Below are 20,534 nucleotides of genomic sequence, written 5' to 3' on the forward strand. Positions count from 1 at the left end.
AATACAGACTCTGACTAGCAGGTGACCGACTTGGGACAGCCGTGGCTTCAGGATAGAAAGCCAGCACATTGACATCTAGCTGTGCAACCATAAGCATATCCCTTAACCTCAGGTAACCTTAGCCTCTCTATCTGTAAATGAGATTATTTGGGGCATTGAGACAATACCACACAATATTTGTAATAATGCCTGGCACCAAGTAAGTACTCAACTATTAACTATCATCATCATCGATCACCTTAAAGGGGGGTACTTATCTTACTCAGAAACACTGACACTGAAAGGCATTCATGTAGAAGCTGGATGATTAGCATCAGGCCTACCAGAAAGCCAAAACCAACCCCGTCCAGCTCTGCACACACTGCGCTGGCTGAGCCAACTCTGTGAGCATTCTTGGCCAAAACAAAACACTATGGTAAATTCTTTGCATGCCTTTCTGCCTTTGACTCCGGCATTCCCCAAAGACAAAAATGGGAGCTCATTTAGGGTATGCCAAGACGCACTCTAAGCAAGACATGCAAGCACTGATCGAGTAGGAGGATGGGGCTACTGTAGAATCCTAGGATGGTGGAGCTGCAGTGGGACTTGGCGATCTTCTGATTCAAGCTGTTTGTTTACAGATGGGTAAATCAAGGCCTGGAGACAATGTCCAGGGTCACACAACAGCAGCTGAATAATGACAGAGCTTGGCTCCCCACCTCCAAGTCAGCAGGCTTTCTGCTGCTCCATGCTGCTGGAGATCACCTTGGCTGGGGATCTTTTCAGATCAGTAAGCTGCTGTCCACTCCTACAGCTCTGGCTTTGAATGAACAAGAACCTTAATCCTTTCAAAAATCCCTGATGGAACAAATTCATAAAAGATTTGGGGCTCAATAAATTTCTCTGGAGATGCTGCTAAAAGTGAGCAATCACAACAGACCACAGCAAATTTCACTTCAAAATCTGTTCCTCTCCAGCTAAACCACAGTGATAGTCAGAGGTTTGTCCTGTAAGGATGCCCAGAGCCACAGACAGCCTCTAGTGGTTCCTAGTTAAGATTGCTTTGAAAGGACCACGCGCAGATGAGGATACAGAACAGCCAATCCATCTGACCACCCAGGGGTGTGTGTAGTCTCTATCCCCTTGGTATTTTTAAGTAGAAGAAAGGCTGAGTCATGGCAAACTATCAACAACAAAAAATACTTTAAAGATCTTGCGCCATCTATATGTGCTGTCACAGGTTATGAAGCGAGTCCTCTGAAAGGCTTCCTTTGTCCAGCCTTGATCTTAAGGGAAATCTGTCCAGACAAGAGTAAGGTACTATCTACACCGGCCTCATACTTCTTAAAAGCTCACACATCCTCTATCTTCATGTACAGATGGTCTGAAAGAAGCTGCTCCCAACATTTCCCACAAGCTGACCCTTCTGCAAGAAACAACAGGATGACAGTCCAGTCTGAGCCAGACGCCCAAGTACCTGCCACCCATCACATAAGCTCTATGAATGATGCCTCTTGTCCCCTCAGAGCCACTTCTGTGCTCACATGTCCCCCAGCACACACACCCATCCCGTGCTCTCCTCTCACTCTGCACACGCCTGTCCACACACAAAGCGCATCCACAGACCTTATCAGCAGCACCACGCGGGGCTTAAGCTTGTCTCCAGTAGAAGATTTGGTCCTTCTCCAAAAAACTCAATTTTAAGCAAAACAAAATCTAAAACCCTAGCAACGGTCATTAGTTCAACATCGCCACCACCAGAAACTGCCTGCCTCATTAAAGAGTAAAACAGCAGCTGGGGAGGTCTTAAAGCAGGGAGGTGGGTTTTAAAGGTCTTCTGTGTCGGCCTGACTCCCCTCTCTCACTGCAGCCAACACGTGGATTTACATTCCCTCCAATTGGGATGGGAGAGCTGGAAAGGCTCAGGAAAAGGTCTGGAGGAGCCTGGAGCAGAAGCCGCCTGCTCAATTAGTCATCCTGAATGGAGGGAAGAGGAGAGCCCTGGACATCTGACACATCTGGGAGTGGAACTGTGGAGATGGGAAATGTTATGTAATTAAACTCTGCTGGCCTGTCCCGCCTGGGGAATGTGAGACCCATCAGCAGTGACCTCTTCCAATCAACTTAATTGGCCCAATCTCGCCAAGAAAAGCAACAGAATTGGTTTAGTGCCTCATGGAAACAGCTTAGCTCCTGCCTATTTATGGCCACTGAACTCAAGGATGGGAGCCTGACTCTGAGCCAGGAGTTGACAGCATGTGCTGACTTCTGGGCAGACTCGGAGGTTCAGTGGGTTTCCTTGCCCCCCTGTGCCTCCATTTTTGTCTCTGGGGAAAGTGGCTGTACCCACTTGCTGCATTGGGCGCACGCCATTTCACAAGCCAAAGCCCATGCCCTTCTAACAGGCAGGCTCTCGCCTGCTAAGGACCCACAGTCTGGAGGAAAACAGACTTTCACAGTAACCCAGGGTGGCTGAACTTTGTTCCTCTTTTATTCAGATATGCCAAGGACAATTACTATTTTCTCTGTTCTCAAAGTCATATTTGTTTTGGCATCATGGTCTGCATAGCTCGTGTTAAAGAATAGAAAAATGTCTGTCTGATAATTAATAACGTTGATTTTTGGACCACCATTCTTCTGAATAGTTCAAAGATCTTTTATGAATACACATTTTCATCAACTATAACCTAGGTTTGACTGCCTCTGTTTTATGGATGAGTAAACTGAGGCAGTTCTAGAAAGTTCTCTTTACACATTGGGTGAGCAGTAGACATGCAGTGGGCATTAAGACTATTTTACCAGCTTGCACTGTAAAGGGGAAGAGGTACAAATCCCATTTTTACAATGGCTCACACACATGCTAGTGCCTGGATTTGATCAGACTTCACCTGAGTAAAGCTTTGTACTCCTAAACACACCAAGCTTTGATTGGGGGAAAAGCAGAGTGAACTTTCCTCCTCATCATGTCATTATAGACACTGCCATTTTACATAAAGGATCAGAGAGATTAGAAAACGTTCCCAAAGTCACACTGCTCCAGAGTGGCAGAACTGGACTAAAATCGAGGCATTCTCAATGGAGAGTCTTCCACTCCCACCGCACGACGCTCAGAAATATCTGCCCAGATCTTCTGACCAATGGTCAAACCCTATATCAACTCTATCTTACACAGATGAATTTCCCTGAAAAATAAGGTAGAACCTCCAAACGGCACTGCTACAATTTCCTGAGTTCAAAAAAGTCGTGAATCAAATAAAGTACCCCCAAACATATGGGCTTACACAATTAGAACCTAATGAATGACGTTCCCCAGCACCTGATCCAGGCAAGCAGGTATGTGCAGCCGAAAGCACATGGGCTCCCTGCTCTGATCCGTTACCTCACCGGCTCTCACAGGGAATGAACTCAACCGACTTTCCATTTCCCTCATTCCCCAAATGCTGCCGGAAGCCTACAGCCCTCTTTCATCTACACCTTTTTTGCTTAAGATACACATCTGAGCATCCAGGACCATTTTCATCCTCCCTCAGACACACACAATTCCTGCAAAGAAATACACCCCACCCCCTCACAAGAGCCAGAATATACACCCCTCCTATCCTCCAGGCTAGCTTTCTCCCAGTTACTGAACTCCTGCCCCGCAGTGTGTGTGCACACACGCCCACACTCCCACACCCCAGGTTAGCTTTATACTCATAGCCCAGAATACATCAAAGATTAACAAACGCGTCCTCCTGGTCACTGCATCCCCCTCCTCCAGCTCCACACAGCATGTCTTATGCCTGCTGGTAAGTAGGCACTACACACTCTCAGAAACTCAGTCCTCAATGTATTGGGACCCGCATTCTGATCTGGATTGCAGACCCCCCCAGTTCCCAGCACACACCCCCTACAAAAAATAGGGACACCCCTCAGCTCCCTCCCCACACACAAAACCATGCATCATCCCTATCTTTACCCTCCCTTTCCACAAAAACCACAGATACATTTCAAGTCAGCTTCCCATTGGCCCCCAAGATCCATAAGCAGCTCTAGAAACTGAATTATAGTTCTTGAAGAAACCTCAACAAGCATCAACCTCTCTTCATTCCTCCTGGAAAAATTGCGGCAGTCAGCTGAGGCCCGAGAAGGAATTTTTCCAGGGCACTGTGCCATGCCCCAGTAGCCAGCAACGGGCTGAGTATCCAGTAGGCATTCCATAAATTTTAATTGATAATCAATATTAATTAGTGAGTGAATTCCTCTATTAAATAAGAAACCCATTATATAACATAATACAACATGCATCTCTGCCACTAGACATGCAAAATAGATTCCTCCACTTGCTTCAGTCTCAGGCAGGCATCCTCCCTGGTCCCCACCCAGTGCTGACACACAGGACTCTTCCCTTACAAGTACAGTCCTTCATTCTAAGCCTTCTCCAATTCCCTGCTCCCTGGGGGGCTAGGAGGGCAGAAGGCAAAGACCAACCCAGTACCCTTCCCCGCAAACATCCTGTCTCTCCGCAATGAGCTTCTAAGCCCACACTCTTCTATCCTCCAGATATCCCAACGCCATCCCAGCCCATGAAGTTCACACTCTGCTCTCGCAGATAATCTTTCCCGCCCCCTACACACATCCCTTGGGTAATCCTCAGGGCCCCACCTTCCACACACTCCACCTTTCCCTCCCACACAGAGCCGCCCTCCCACACCACACCCACTCCATTTGTCTGTGCAGGCATGCACAAGCCATCTGTCTTCAACACACTGTACCTCTCCTCCTGCTCTGACACCCTTCACAGGCACAGATTTCTCATTAGTTACACCTATGTTCCCACATGCTCTCATCTCCTGCTAGTCACGCGTATGCCCATTCAACAGTCTGCTCAGAAACACACACCTCCACCGCGCACAGAGCAGGGTGAAGCTCCCGCCCTCTGGCCACCCCCATACATGCCCTTATGCAGAGACTGTCCAAAAACCTCCTTCCGGGACCAAAGAGAGCACCCAAGGGTCCCGATCTCCCTCCAAAGGAAAACACAGCTCATTCACACACAACCCAATCTTTCACTTCCAGCTACGATACAGTGATACTGTCCTCACCAACACAAAACCCTGCACACTCTCCCTCCTGCAGACCCCCGCAGACTTTCTACTTTCCTCGGACGCTGTTCACGGAGCCTGGTTTCCCTTCATCTCCCCCTCACTCCCAAAGCCAGACCCAGGTCTAACTGTTGGAGCCTAAGGCGGAGGCGGTTAGATTTTATCCCCTGAATCCTACCTCTCAACGTTCTTTGTGCAACATGTCAGGAAGGAATTGGGAGCGGGAGAGGGCAGGCTGAGTATGCTGGAGAATTTCTGAGCGTTGTGAAAACAGAACCTATTGCAAAGTTCCCTCTGTTACAACTCTCTCCCATCCTGACGTCTAGAGCCAAGGGCTTCGACGGTTTTCTCGTTAGCTGTTCTGGAGGGTGGGAGAGGGCATCTCTTTATGAAAAAGCAGGCGGCCCACCATATTTTGTAAGCGGCTGAGTTACAAACGTCAGATTCCAGGAGTGACACCCACCCCTTTAGTGTCCCCCCCCCCCCCTTCCCCCCCCCCCCCCCCCCCCCCAGTTCCCGCCCCCTGCTCTTCACACACATAAACAAGTCCACCCGCGCGCAGCCTCCGAGCTCTCCAGCTCTGAGCCCAGCGCTCCCGCCGCGTCCGGGCAGCTGCCTGCACGCAGACTGGGAACCTGCCGCCCGCCGCCAGAGGTCGAGACGAGGCCGTCTGGTTCGGTGTTTTCTCCACGTGAAATGCCCCCCCAGCCACGGATCCAATGAGAGGGATCCTTACTAGTCAGCAGCCCCCACCTAGTTCGGCGCAGGGGTCTCAGTTCCGCGCATTGGAAGCGCAGATGAGGGACGCAGCAATCTAACTCCCCCAAAGAAGGAGCGCCTCCTCGCCGCGTACCCGCTAGCGCCCCAAAGCAACAAGCAGAGTCCCCTCCCCCACCCAGCCCCTCCTTTCCCCTACCTTCAACACTTAAGCGTCCCAAATTTCATTAGGAGTATGAGTAAAGCTCTGGGGCAGAGGAGCAATGTGGTCCGTTGTGGGTCCTTTTAACTCCGACCTAGCTCCGCCGGTCCCCAGGTCTCCTAGCCTTCCTACCCCTCCGCCTTGTTCCTAGAGCCGGCTACGAGAAACCGCGAGGAAGTCCCCAGGGATGGCCTGGCCCCCGTGCCCGCCGCTCCCCCGCAGGGTCCCAGGTGCACGGGCCACGCGGGGAGCTCCAGCATCTGCACAGAGACCCAGGGTGGAGTAGCCGCGGGGTGGGCGCTGGCCGAGACCAGCCCGGGGTACGAGGTCGTTTCTTAGAAAAGCTTTCGGCGGAGGCAAGGGGACTCGAGAGCAGGTACGCCACGCCGGGCGAGGAGTCTCAACTCCCCAAAGTGGGAAGCGACCCTCCAGGTCTAGAGCTCGGAATCGACTCCCCCAGCCTACGCCCGGGCTCTGGGAAGGGGAGGCGTGCGGAGAACCCGGCGCGGCGGGGCGCGGGGCGCCTGCCGGGGAGCGGCGGCGGCACCCTCGCCCCTTTCCTGCCCGGGATCTCTCTGCCACCCGCTTTTGTTACAGGATGCGCGGGGACCCTACTCTGCAGGAGCGGACGGGTGTGTTGGTGGGGGGATGGCGGTTCTGCTGACTCCCTTTCCTGCCCTTCCGTGGTCCCCATTTCCCCTCGCCTCCGCCCCCCATTTCCAATCCAGGTCCCTTAAACCTGATCATTTTCCCAGATATTGGGCGGTTTCTCGGGTAGCCGAGGGACGAGAGAGAGGAGTGTCCGTGAGTGTGTGTGTGTATGTGTGTGTGTAAGGGGTGGTTGTGGTTGCGCCTCGGCCTGGGCAAATCCCAGCGCAAACTTCGGGGAAGGCACAAGCCGGGGAAAGTGAGCGAGTGCGGCGCGATGGGAGTGGGGGCGGGGGCGGCGTTGGGGGCCAGCGCGCTAGTCCGCGGGAAAATCCCCCCACCCCAGAACCTGCCAACCCGACGTGCCCGCCTCCCCTTACCGTGGCAGAAGTAACCATGGCATCCGTGTGACTGTTTCCAGGGACGTCGACATGAAGAGAAAGGTGGACGCGAGCTCGGTCATTCAAAGTCTCCCCCACCCCGCCGCCGCCACAACCCAGCAGGGGATAAAAAGAGAAGAAGAAAGAAAGAAAGAAAAGGGAAGAAAGTAGTTGCGCCGGGCTCTCTCGCGGGACCGCGCGCGGAGCTGTTCGGTAGGGAGAGGAGCCTTCAACTCTGAGTCCCGTGAACATAATCTGCGCGGTTATAACCAGCCAACCCGGCCAGATGGCTCGGCGCTCAGCGCCTTAACCCCTTGCGCGCCGCGGGCCCGCCCCCGCGCCGGCCCGCCGCGCCTTGCAGGCCTGCGGCCCGGCGGCCCTCCGGCTTCGGTCTGGGGGCCACGGGGGCACGGAATCATTTCTCCTAGCCTCTCTCGAAGAAAAACACCAAAACTTCCAAATTAATAGTATGTTTCAGTATCCCCCCTGATTTCTCTTTTAGAGATCCAGGAAAAAACGAAATAGACAACTTTTCACGACGTTTTACATGTTAATGTCTTCAGCCTGTCTTATTTGTTCTTTTTCTTGAAAAATTTCTTTTTGATCTCCTTGTATTTTTTTATTATTTAAGATTTTCTTTACGAGACAGAAGGGCCTTCCTTGCCCCTTCCCTCAGGCGTCTTGGGTCTAAAGTGCAAACTCCTCCTCCAAACCTCATTCTTCCAGCTCCAGATCTCTCCCCACCCTCTCTGAAGCCCACCCGTCCTTCCTTCCCCCACGGCAACACGAACACGCCCAGGGACAATCGCTCCCTAGTGAGCTCGCTGCTCCCAGGGACCAGTACCGGGGCGCTGTGCAGGCGGTCAAGGGAGTTCAAGGTAGAGAGGTATAGCCGGGCGGGGGTCTGGGGACCAAGGGAGGGGCCGGTGTGTGTGTGTGTGTGTGTGTGTGTTTCCGCGAGCGCAAGCGTGAAGGGAGAAGGGGTTGGATCAGAGCCTCCTATTTCACCCAGCCTCCAACTTCCCCTAATCCCCTTCCTTCCAAACCAGGATGGGCCCTGCAGCTCAGCACCCGCCCAGCGCCCACAGTCTGCAAGCGGGGACAGCGCGCGAAGCAGAAAAGGCAAGCCGCACGCAAACCTCTTCGGAGCGCTCCGAAAATAGTGACGCTCCCTTCCCCACCGGTAGCTTACTCGAGGAAAGGCTGGGGGGAAGGAACGGGGAGCAAAATCTCATATTTGGAGATAATTTTAGCAGCCCATTAGACCCCACTTGTTCTGAGATCGTTGTCTCTAAATTTACTGAGTGCAGTCATCTTGCTTTCGCCCATTTGCCCTCGAGAGAAGCAGGGGGCGGGGGTGGGGGAGGGCGGCTGTCGCTTAGGGGTCAAGGAGAAATCCAGAACCTCGGAGCAGCGGAGGTTTGCGCTCTTGCCCTCCTCCTACCCGGTTGCCCAGGTGGTGGCGTCGCAGACCTTATCTCCGAGCCCGCCACCGCTTCCTCCTTGCGGTCTCAGCCACTCCTCTCTCCGTCTCTGGCCCGGACCTTCTGACTCTAGCGCGATTGGGGGAGGGGAGTAAGTATCCCATCTCCTCCCTGGCCTGCCATCCCAGGTGTCTAATAAGCAACCCTCTCTGTGTTTCAGCTAAGGCCCAGGTTCAGAAAATCCAAATTCCTTAGACTGGTTTGAGAATTTGGTTAAAAACCGAGAACACCGGCCCCTGAGATCGGGCCGAACCCGAGGCAGAAAGAGGCTGCGGGTCCGAGGGGAGGTAGGAAGGGATGGGGAGGCTGGGGGCTGCTTACTAGGTAGATTGTACCTGCCTCATCATTATCGTGGCTGATGGAGGCTGCCACATCGAAAACGGCTGGCAGCGCCCACGGAGGCCCAGGGGCAGCACCTCCCGCGATTCCTGGGAAGAATAGGGAACTCCTTCAGTGCCTCCCTAGCGCCAAAATGTCCAAGTCCTCCTCCTGGCCAGATTAAGCTGCCGAGTCGTTCCTTCCACCCGGCACACAGCACCATGAAGGTCTGGATGGGGCGTGATCTGTTGGGTTCTGGTTTTCTCCCTCTGCTCTGGCCCGCCTCCCTGCCCTCCCCCACTTCCCGCACTTGCCCCCCTTCCCCTGTCAAAGGAGGGACTCAGGCCTCAGTTTCAGCTCCACTGGCCGAGTTCTAGGGGCTCTTTTCTGGAGCTCCAGCTCCTCCGGGACCCTGAAGGTTGCCGGGAGAGAGACGGTTGGCTCTTGCTGCAGCGAGGAATGGGTTAAAAACATGTGTCGGCTGATCTGCCTGCAGCTCCTCGGTCACTGGCAGTCTGGAGGCAGGAGGGGAAGGGGGGGGGGGATCTTATTTGAAAAATCAGAAGAAAAAAAGAAGAAAAAAAGGCAGCAGTGACTTTAAGACCCGGATTTGTTGTGTCGATGCCGTGCACTGACCGGCCACCTCACTCTGCCACGACCTAGGCGATGGCAGGAAGAGTTTGTGTTGTTTCTCAACTCAGGGGGCTTTGTCCTGAGCTGGTGGGTCTGTCTTTGCCTGCAATCAACACTCCTTGTAATATGAGAGGTGACACCTTAATCTTGCCAAATATGTGTGGTGCGCCTTTGCAGGGGGGAGGGGAAGGCGGGAGGGGCTGGGGGGAGGAGAGAGGAACAGGGAGCGAACCAGACTGAAGCAGAGGGTGAGAGATGCACTTTTCCTGCTTTTCCCAAACGCAGAGCCACCGGCCCTTTCCTGTGCGGAAGACCTTTTCAGACAATCTCCCTGGAGCAGGCAAGCTGCCTTTCCCTTTACTGTCTTCCTTTCTAGTCCAGAGCTAAAGTTGTCTGCTCCTCTCTTAAGTCAAGGGACTGACACCAGGTCTTCCTTTTGGCTTCCAAGAGAGTGGCAAGGTGATCAAAGAAGAGGGTGGCCAGAAAAAGGAGTCGAAAGGTGCATTTTGTTTTAATATAGTGAAAGATTATTGTATATAACTGAGAGTCATTTTGGAACTGCAGAACATTGTGACTTCTAAGAAAATCTGTTTCTCTAAATAGAGAAAGATCTTAGTGGATAGATAGCTAAAGGAAAGAACAGAACTGGGAAGTAAGCTGGTGAGTTTGTAATCGAGAGTGCTGAGTGTGGAAATCCACCCAGAAGCAGGTCTCTTTTGACTAGCTAGGTTATCACCTCTCTCCAGGTTGACTTCGTGGTCACGGAGTTGGCCGTCCATCTGTTGACTGTATTTTTAGGTTGCTGAACTTTCTTTTTCTCCCTGCTGCATCTGAGGGTAAGGCCTTTACTCCTAAAGTGTTTGTGAGAGCAGGAACCAGATCTAGTGTTTGAAAGCCCCCTTTAAATCTCTCTCCTAAAGCAAATTTCTAGAGCTTGCCTTCTGCCCACCCTTACCTTTTGCAATAGCACCACTCTGTGGTTGAAACATTGAACAGAAACAAAATGGAAACGTTGGAATGAATTGCGCCTTTACCTTGTGAAAAGCAGCATTTCAGGGCTTCAGTTAAGTGGATTGTGTGCTGAGTGGGGGGCACTCAGCATGTGGCCAGCGGGGAGGTCTTGTGTAGAAGCTGCATGTGCTTAATTCATTGTGACATGTTGAGCCAGGAAATGAGAGAATTGGGCCGAATGGCCTCTAAGGACACTTTCCTCTGTGACCATACGTGGCAAAGAGAAGCCTGGTTATTTTCCTCCTGATCATATAACTAGCCTTGAATGTCCTTTCTCGTTGTTTTTCTGCCTTCGAGGTTGCTCAACTGTGCTCCACACCTTAGCTGATCCTAAAATTTTTGCAAGTTGCATCTTCTGCTGCTGGAGGGCACTGTGGAGAAGTTTGGCAGAATACCCCATCCACCCCGCCCCCCTCACCCTGAAGGCTGCTTGCGCTGCTGGAACTGGAAAGTCTATGTTTCTGAAACAATTAAAGTGAGTGCAAAAGGTGTTTGCATAGGAACTGGGAACCCGAGGGTCCAAGGGTCCGGACAGGCTGTGTGCTGCCTTGGCCCCTGGCACTCCAGAGATACCTACCTGCCCGCCCATTACCACACACACATACTAACGACAGCATCATTAACCGAGTCACACGAGCTATCACGCCAATTGGCAACTCCACCCCAGTGCCCCAAGAGGCATCGTGTGAGACGTTCTTCTTTTTTCAAAGTGGGTGCAGTTGTCCACAGAAGTTGAGTGCTTGTCTGTGTGCATTCAGCAAGCCCGGGTCGTCCCTAAAGTTTCTGTTGTCTTGAGAAAGCACAGCTCTGCTGTTACCAGCATTGATAGTTAAAAAGAGCAGGACTATTAGAGATCAAATTCCATCAGCTTCTGAGGCCCCACCTTGCATTTCATGAAGAAAGGGAGGCACCAGCCTCTCAATGACTTTTCCCAGGGAAACAGAAAAAGGGCAGCCACAGATCAGAAACTCGAACTCTTTGAAAGAGTGGATTTTGGAGTCGTATAAACCTGAGCTCCACGCTGCCTTCTTCACCTGACGGCTGTGTGTCCTTGGACAGGTTCCTGAACTTCTCAGAAGCCATCTGTAATTGACAGAAACAGCGCCAAACTCACAGGAGTATTATGAGGACCGAATGAACCAATTTATTTAAAATGCACAGCACAGGCCCTGGTACAATGTACGCACCAACTCCCAATCTAATAGTCCTTGCACTGAAACACTGCCACCCCACTGGTGGGGCATGTCAGCTTCTGGAAAGAAGCTTGACTCTGGAATGTCCTGTTTGTTATTTGTAAGCCCTCTTTAAACATTTCATTAACGTAACTTCATGGGTGTATATTTTCCCTTTTGGACAAAGACAGAAAGAAATTAGCAGAATGAAGTAGTAGACATATTTAGAATTCATATAGCTTTTTAACAAGGGCCTCAAAGAACATGAAAGATTTAGTTGAAGGATTTCAAAATCTCATCTTATTCATTCTTTGCCTCTAAGGCAGAACCACCTCATCATTGAAAAGGAAATTCCACCATGTCCTTCAACTCTTAACAGATTGCCTACTATATGATTGGTTTGTTGTTGTTGCTAATTATGTTTTAGGGCTTACATCGAACAATATAATGAATTACATTGAGCAACAATGGATCAACTTATTTTGTGAAATAACATAAATATTCATAATTGTGTTTTAAGAAATTACCCATAATGATAGAGGGAAGGTATGTATTTCTACCACACAGGTGGATATGGAAATCATAATAAAGTCTCCTATTTCTCCAGTCATGACATGAATTCTTAACCACCCTATAAATTAACTTTATGCCGCACCAAACTCCACTCATAAAAAAATGGCATTAAGGTTTCCTAGGTAACTAATGCATTTCCAAAGGGAATAGGCCCCAAGAGACAAAGAGGGCAGGGGAAAGGGTGGGGGTTGGGAAGTCAAGAAAAAGAGAAAAAAAAACATTAGATTAGACCTATGTGACATAAACAAAGTATTTCATGGGGAAAGACTCATAAAGTTTTATTACCTGGGTTAGACGTAGATATGGCACTGCCATTAATTCCGTCTTCGGACAAGAAAACACTCGATAGGCCGTCCCTCTCAGCATGTATGCCAGCATTTCATATTTCAGGTTCAGATTTACAAATGGAGTAATCAGCAGTCCCTTCCATTTGTCCTCTGAGCTGTGTCCACTCACGAGCCAGCTGTTTCTCAAGCCCTCCACGTATTTAGACGTAAACAAATGTTGAGATGAACGTGAAAAACAGGGTCCAGTGAAGGTTTCAAAATATGCAAATGTTTTTGATTTTATAAATTCTGAGAACCTTGGAGCAGGTCTGTTAGCCCCAGGGGAGGGCTGGGGCCCCAGGGTTGAACTGATAGAGTCCAGGTGCGATTTCCAAACCCCCAGCCTGGTGGTCTTTTCACCGTGGCTTCCTTCATCTGGGGAAGGGTCTGGCTGCTGAAGAACACTCTTATGCTTAGGAGGAAATGGAAGATTGTGTGTGGGGCTGAAGCTTCAGTTTATGCTGTGAGAACACTGAGTAATCCCCAAAGGCAATGGGATCCAGAGAATCATCAGCGAGCTGGAGACTGGGAGAACACGGAGCGCGAACGCTGCACTGCCTTGTGAGCTGGGGGAAATCCCAGAACTCTTCAGTTCGTTGGTTTTACCATGTGTAAAGGGGACTTCACCTCATTTTCTTGTGTTAACAGGGAATATACAAAAGAAAACAAAGAAGCATACTGATCTGAAGACAGTTGGGAGTTTTGTGTTATCTGTTCTTCTCTGCCTTCAGTAGTCCCAGAGCGACGTCTCTGAGTGAAAATTCCGACTGATTACCAGCCACAGCTCCACACTGGGTGACGTCCTTCAGCAAAGCATCGCGAGTTTTCCTGCTCATTCCCATGCCTGAATGGTTCCTACGCACCACTACTGGGCAGTCAGTGTTGAAGGAAGCCTGCCTTTCTCACTTTCCAAGGCCTCCTGAAGAAAGGGCGCAAGAGGCAGGCTCCTGGCTGGAAAACCAGTGCTGTTTCCATCACACACTTCCTTCCATTGGGTATTGAAGTCATTTTGGGATTTACCTCTGGTTGGGGACTTGGGGTGGGATTAAAGATTAGGAAAGTTTTCTGGCCGCACCACCCTCCATTTACTATCTTTACTGGTAGAAAGGGGTGGGGAAAGTCTGGGAAGTAAATATACAGCGATCCAAAGGTGCAGTTTTTCGCAAGATTGAAGGCTGAACAGGACAGGAACCCAGGTCTTCTTACCCCTAACTCGGAGCCCAGTCCCATCTAGCCATGGGCATGACCACGACATATAACAATGTGTCCTATGAGTACGTTCCTCCTACACGTCTCTCCTCAGAATTCAAGGCTGGCTGACCTGGCAAAGGTCATTTCATCCGTCATCTTGCCGCCAAGATCAATTCTCACTTACCACTAAGCAGATAGGTATGAAGTGTGTGGGGTGGAGTCAGGTGCAAGGAAGGTTCATTCTATTATCCATATCTCCTTGAAAACACTCTTCTTTCCACCTCAGTGGTCTAGGAAAACTAAGGAAAGCGGATTAATCACTGAGACTTTTACCTTGAAGACCTCACACCCAGAATTCCCAAAAAACACTAATAAGAGATGTTAACAGCTCTTACGGGCCAGGGAAAGCTGAGTTCAAGTTAAAATAAGCTGACATACTCCTACTATCCCCAACACACACAAACATGAACAGACACACCCACGCAGCCAATCCATCTGATGGTGTGCTATATTTACCGGTCAATTCACTGACAGTTCTGGCCGTTGCCACCCAGAGAGCAGGCTGTCCTCAGGCCCTGTTCAGAATGCAAATAATGCTCAAGCAAAAAAGGTACCCAAGCTGGGATCTCATAGCACCATAGACATCCAGTGCTGGAAGGAATGTTAGCAGGGGGAACTTTCTTTATAGATTATCATCTCATCATCACAACAATAGGTTACATTTATTGAGTGCTTACTGAGTGCCAGTACTGTTAACAATATTAGCATCATATGCCAGGCACTGTTTTAAGCACTGTGTGTATGTATATATGTATGCAGACACAGGGGGTGTGTGTGTGTGTGTATACCACCATGTATATATATGCTGGTCTTAGCACTGGACTAGGAGACAGAGTTCCTATCTGAGCTGCTGTGTTATCTTAGGCAAGTTACCTGTCCCCTCCTAGACTTCAATTTTTTAAGTCTATAAAGTGTAGATAATAATAATACATACTTTGAGGGGGTTTTTCTAAGGATTAAATGATATATAGGCAAGTACTCCACCTTGCAGGCTTAAAAATTGAGGCATAAAGAGTTTATATATAACTTGCCCAAGTATGCATAGGTGGTGAATGAGCAGCAAAACAGAGGTTTGAATTCCAACTGCCTGTTACCTCTACACCATCCACAATGGGGTGGTGACATGTTTGCAAGTGAGGAAACTGACGCCTTGGAGGGGGCAAGTAACCTGCCTAAGATCACTCAGAGGAGCTCAGATGTGAGCCAAGTCTCCTCTCTAGGCCACTGCTAATCCAGCAGTGACTGATTGAATATCCATAGAGTCAATTCTCCTGGACTCAGGGTTGTCCTAGGGTGGTGAAAGAAGGAAGGAAATGGAGGATGCGGCAGAGTAGGGTCAGGTCCATCTGTGGGCCATTTGTCTGCCTTTCTAGGTGAATGTGACTTGCACCAGGCAGTGACTTGGTACATGGAAGAAGGACTGATTTCAGCACCTACTCCTCTCCTCAGCAACTTCCTTTGTCCTGACACATGACAGCCTTGGGTAAGGGAGCTCCCACAAGCGGCAGACAAAGCCACTCGGTGCCAGGTTCCTAGGAATTTCTTCCAAGGGGGCAGGCCATTGGCTTGGCTCCAAAGATTAAAAGGCCTCTAGTCAAAACTACTAGTGTTTGCAGCATCAAGATATACAGGCAAAAAGCTGAGTCTTGAATCTCAAGTATGTCGTAAGTCTGTGAATGCCCGCTCAGAAACTATAGAACACTTGATTAGAACATTATGGGCAATTGATGTTTTGTTTCATATGTTTCATTTGAATCCCGTCCAGTCACAAATGTATGTTCATGCAAATGTCTCTTCCTCTAACACTGGCATAGACTTACATGCCACTTAGAGCTCAGACTCAGCAGGCAAGTCAGTGTTCAAAACCTGCCTGTGAATGAGCTTTAAAATCTGGAGCTGCTGCCGAGATAGTAATCATGAGGCATCAGACTTGTGTTTCACTGCTCTTACCATGTCCAGGCTCTCTGCCTCCAAACAAGGAGAAGAGAATTCCATTGCTTCAAATGTCTTTTGCCAAAAGTTTTCAACGAGTCCAAAAGTTGGAAATTAGCTCCTTTAGAGTGAATAGAAAGAATAACTTTGCAAATGATGACAGTGATTATCTTTCCACCTGTATCAAGCTCCCCCAACTGACCTTATAGACATCTCAAAAATAAAGTAAATAAAAGAAGTGCATCACAAAGTTGGGAATAGCTTTCTATACATAGAAACTAATATGCCCCAAACTATGCATTTATCACAGAGTTCGCAGGGAGTTCATGGTTAAGATGAGAATGGAATTGTAATTGGCAGGAGATTCACAGTATGAATGACTGGTCCACACTCCATATCTCAAATTGGAAAACAGACTGTTTGCAGTGTAGAACGAGTGAATGAATGACTTGTGTTCTTTCAGAGTTGGAAGATTCCCCCAGTGAAATCCCTTATTTTACAGAGGATGTTATTAAGACCCAGGAAAATGAAGGGACCAGCCAGAGATGACACAGATCATGAGACTCATCAGTGAGAATGTGGAACCCAAACTCCCAACTCCCAAGATGCTGTTCTTTGTCCACTTTGCCTATACAACCCCCAGGACATAGACACATCTTCTGCTTTCCTTCTGGAAATGTTGTTCCATTTCCCTCTAATTCCTTCTCTATCTTTTCTTCTTTCCTCTATTTTGTTACTTTCATTTCCTTTATTTTGTTCCCATTGTGCACTACTGGCAAAACATGAGAAAATTAACTTAACATGCAGGAGGCAAGGTTTCAGTAGGAACTGGAAAAAGAGTTTTAATCACAGGAGAGATTAAAGGACAATTTTAAAAGTAAAATGGATACTTTCCTATTTTTGATGACAAAGAGTTGGTCCTTTCTGAGGAGACAGTATTAATAAGATGAACTCTATCTGTTTTTCAATAATGGTATAAATAAATAAACCTTTAAGATTCTCACCTGAATGAATCTTTTCCCCCGTATCATTCTTCTTGCCTTTTCATCTTTTTTTCCATTACGTTAAAGATGGCAAAAGGAACTATTTTGCTAATGTTTCTTTTGTAGAATTTTTTATTCTATTTTTCTTGTAATAAAGCTATCAATAAAACCCAAGGTCAAATTCTTTACTCTCCTATTTACCTCCTAATTTCTTCCTTGTGAAAGAATTGACACCAATACCTGTCCTTGGCACTGTGGATCTCAGGAGCCTAAGAGCATCTGATAAATAGGGGTTGAAAAGACCTGCATATGTAGTGGGTCATGATGGAAATGAAACGTGATTGTTCCAAGGGGTAGAACTACGATTAATGAGTAGAATTTGCAGGGGTGCAAATTTCAAGTCAAGGCAAGGGTGATGGTTCTGACATAGAGAATTTTCAAAAATAGAATCAATTGCCTCCATAACTAATGAGTTGCTCTCTGTCAGTGGATGAGCTCAGGCATAGGATCACCTTGAAAGAATGTTGTGAGGGGCCCGCTCCGTGGTCGAGTGGTTGAGTTCACGTGCTCCGCTGCGGCGGCCCAGGGTTCGGATCCTGGGCTCGGACATGGCACCGCTCGTCAGGCTACGTTGAGGCGGCGTCCCGCATCCCACAACTAGAAGGACCTGCAACTAAGATATACAACTGTGTACAGGGGAGTTTGGGAAGATAAAGCAGAAAAAAAAAAAAAAAGAAGAAGAAGATTGGCAACAGTTGTTAGCTCAGGTGCCAATCTTTAAAAAAAAAAAAAAGAATGTTGTGGAGGGGTTTCAGATTTAGATGGGTGGTTGAACAGTTAAGATCCCTTCCAAACTTGAGCAAGTACGTACTTTCCCAAAGCATAATGTTTGTACCACCAATATATTAAGATTCTTTTGCTGGTACATGGGTAAACATTTTAAATTTTAATAGTTATATTTAATTTGTTTTAGTGTATCAATTCTATTTATGGTGATACAAAACTTCCTTTAAAAACATATTTATTGGGGACTTTCTCTTCTGATTATGGCAGAACAAATTGTAACATGACAGTCTTTCCACCAAATTTACCTAGAAAAGCTGGAAATGATATTTTTAAAGCTATCTGAAGATTCCACTTACGGTGAGACTGCATAAGCCCTTCCAGACCAACCCTCCCACAGGTAACAACTATATACCAGGGACCTGAGAATGAACAAAAGCAGAAAGATTCTGGAGGAAAGTTGAAATTTCAAAGAAGAAAACAAGGTGGGATGACTTTGCTGTTTTTTACAGCTTTTAGCTTGAGGGCAGGCCACAGTTGGGACCACATTAGGTAGCAAAAACTTACAGATATAGAGGGAGAAATAGACAATTCCTGGTGATAACTTGAGATTTTAATACCCCTGTCTAAGCAATTAGTAGAATAAATAATCAAAATACCAGTAAAGACACAGATTACACTGTCAGTCTCTTTGACTTAATTACTATTTGTGGAGCACTACACCTGATAAATGCAGGATATACCTTCTTAACAAGTGCACGTGGTATGCTTACAAAGGTGGATCATTTGCTGGATCAGAAAACAAGCCCATTAAATTTAAAGAATGAAATCGTAGATAGTGTATTCTCTGACTACAATGGAGTAAAACCAGAAGTCAAAAACAATAAGAGGTCTAGAAACCCTTAAGTAATTAGAAATTACACGGCACACTTTTAGCTATTCCAAAGGTCAAAGAAGAAATCACCTGGGAAATTAGAAAATATTCTGACCTCTATGATCATAAAAATACAACATATCAAAAGCTGTGGGATGCAGATAAAACAGCACTTAGAGGGAATATCATAACTTTAAATGCATATATTGAAAAGAAGAATGGTCTAAAAATCAATGATATAAGGGTCCACCTTAGAAATCTGCAAAGAGCAAAGCAAACCAAAAGCAAGTAGGAAGAAGGAAATAATAAAGAGAAGAAATCAATGAAATAGAAATTAATAGTGCTGAAATTTGTTCTTTGAAAAGATCAACAAAATTGGTTACCTTCTAGCTAGACTTTCCTAGAAAAATGAAAGAGGAAAAAATTACCAAGATCAGGAATGAAAGCAGGATTATCACTTAGATCTTCCAATTTTAAAAGGAAAACAGAGGACTATCATGAACAATTTCATGCAATGAGTTTGATAACTTAGATGAAATGGTCAAATAGAATATCTGAATAATCTTTTATCTATTAGAAAAATTGAATTTGTTATCATAAACCTTCCTAGCATTAAAACAATAGTAAAAGATGCTTTTACTGATAAATTCTATGAAAATTTAAGGGAGAAATAGCATCAGACTTAAAACACTTCACAAATTATTCACAAATTATTATGTGTGGCCAGTATAATGCTAATACCAAAGTCTGACAAAGACATTATTTTAAAAGAAGGAAGAAAAGAAAAACAAAAGAAAAAAATTAAAGAAATAATGAAAATTACAGACCAATATCTCTTATAAACATAAATGCAAAAATTCTTAACAAAATGTTGACAAACAGAATCCAGCAGTATATATTATCATCAAGCAGGTTTTATCCCACTAATGCAAGGGCAGTTAAATTTTATACCAGTCAATATAATTCACCCTACTGATGGAATAAAGAAGAAAAATTATAGGATATTTTCAATAGATTCAGGAAAAGCATTTGACAATATTAAATTCAATATCTATTCATGATACTGAATAGAGCAACACACACAACACAACACAACACACATAGAGAAAACTAAGAGTAAAAGGGAACTTTCTCAATCTGATAAAGTGAATCTACAAAATACCTACAACTGACATAATACTTACTGGTGAACTTTTTTTTTTCCAGGAAGATTAGCCCTGAGCTAACTACTGTCAATCCTCCTCTTTTTGCTGAGGAAGACTGGCCCTGAGCTAACATCTGTGCCCATCATCCTCTACTTTATATGTGGGACGCCTACCACAGCATGGCTTTTGCCAAGTGGTCCCATGTCTGCACCTGGGATCTGAACTGGCAAACCCGGGGCTGCTGAGAAGCGGAATGTGCGAACTTAATCACTATGCCACCGGGCCGGCCCCTTACTGCTGAACTTTTGAATGCATTTTCCTAAGATCAGGAACACAGCTAAAGATACAAATATCTCAGGTATCTCTCAATGGGAGAATGGATAAACAAGCTGTTGTATATTCATATAATAGACTACTATTCCACAATAAATAAGAGCAAATTATGAATACACACAACAACATAGATGAACTTCAAAAATATTGTATGAATTAAAGAAGACTTACACAAAATCATGTGTTTTATGTGATTCCAAACTTACGAAGTTTTACAACAGGCAAAAATGATCTATTGTGCAAAAAAATTATAATAGCCATTGCCTCTGGAGTAGTGAGAGTGGGAAATGACTAGAAAGAGGCATGAATGATGGAGGTTTGGGTTATATAGTGATACCCTGTCACTGAACACAAGATAGGGGGATAGAGGCTTGGGTTATACCGTGATACATGGAGTGATAGAGGTTTCTGGAATTATAGAGGCTTGGATTGTATCCTGTATACATTTGTCAAAACTCAGTCCATGATCACTTAAAATTTATGCAATTCATTTTATGTAAATTTTGTGTCTAAAGAAAAATATCTGTAAAACAATATTGAACTGCAGTTAATGAAATGCATGCTGACATATTTAAAGGGGGAGATAAGATGGATTGAGGGATGGACAGAGGGATAAATGGATGGAGAGACAGAGAACAAGCCAATTACAAAAAAGAGTAAGTTACAGAATTTGTTCTGTAGGCATTTAGCTGTTCACTGTAAAATA

General features: G+C 46.8%; 1 protein-coding gene across 1 annotated transcript in view; it reads right to left on the reverse strand.

Annotated features, from left to right (window-relative positions):
- NTF3 (neurotrophin 3) overlaps positions 1 to 7,217 on the reverse strand; it is a 65,145-nt gene extending 57,928 nt beyond the window's left edge. Inside the window, exon 1 of the mRNA XM_046679387.1 lies at positions 7,011 to 7,217. Coding sequence (XP_046535343.1) covers positions 7,011 to 7,028 — 18 coding nt within the window. The 5' untranslated portion in view covers positions 7,029 to 7,217. The remainder of the gene's footprint in view (positions 1 to 7,010) is intronic.
- Between the last annotated feature and the right edge of the window lie 13,317 nt (positions 7,218 to 20,534).

Source organism: Equus quagga, chromosome 1 (genome assembly GCF_021613505.1).
Source record: "Equus quagga isolate Etosha38 chromosome 1, UCLA_HA_Equagga_1.0, whole genome shotgun sequence".
Lineage (NCBI taxonomy): Eukaryota > Metazoa > Chordata > Mammalia > Perissodactyla > Equidae > Equus > Equus quagga.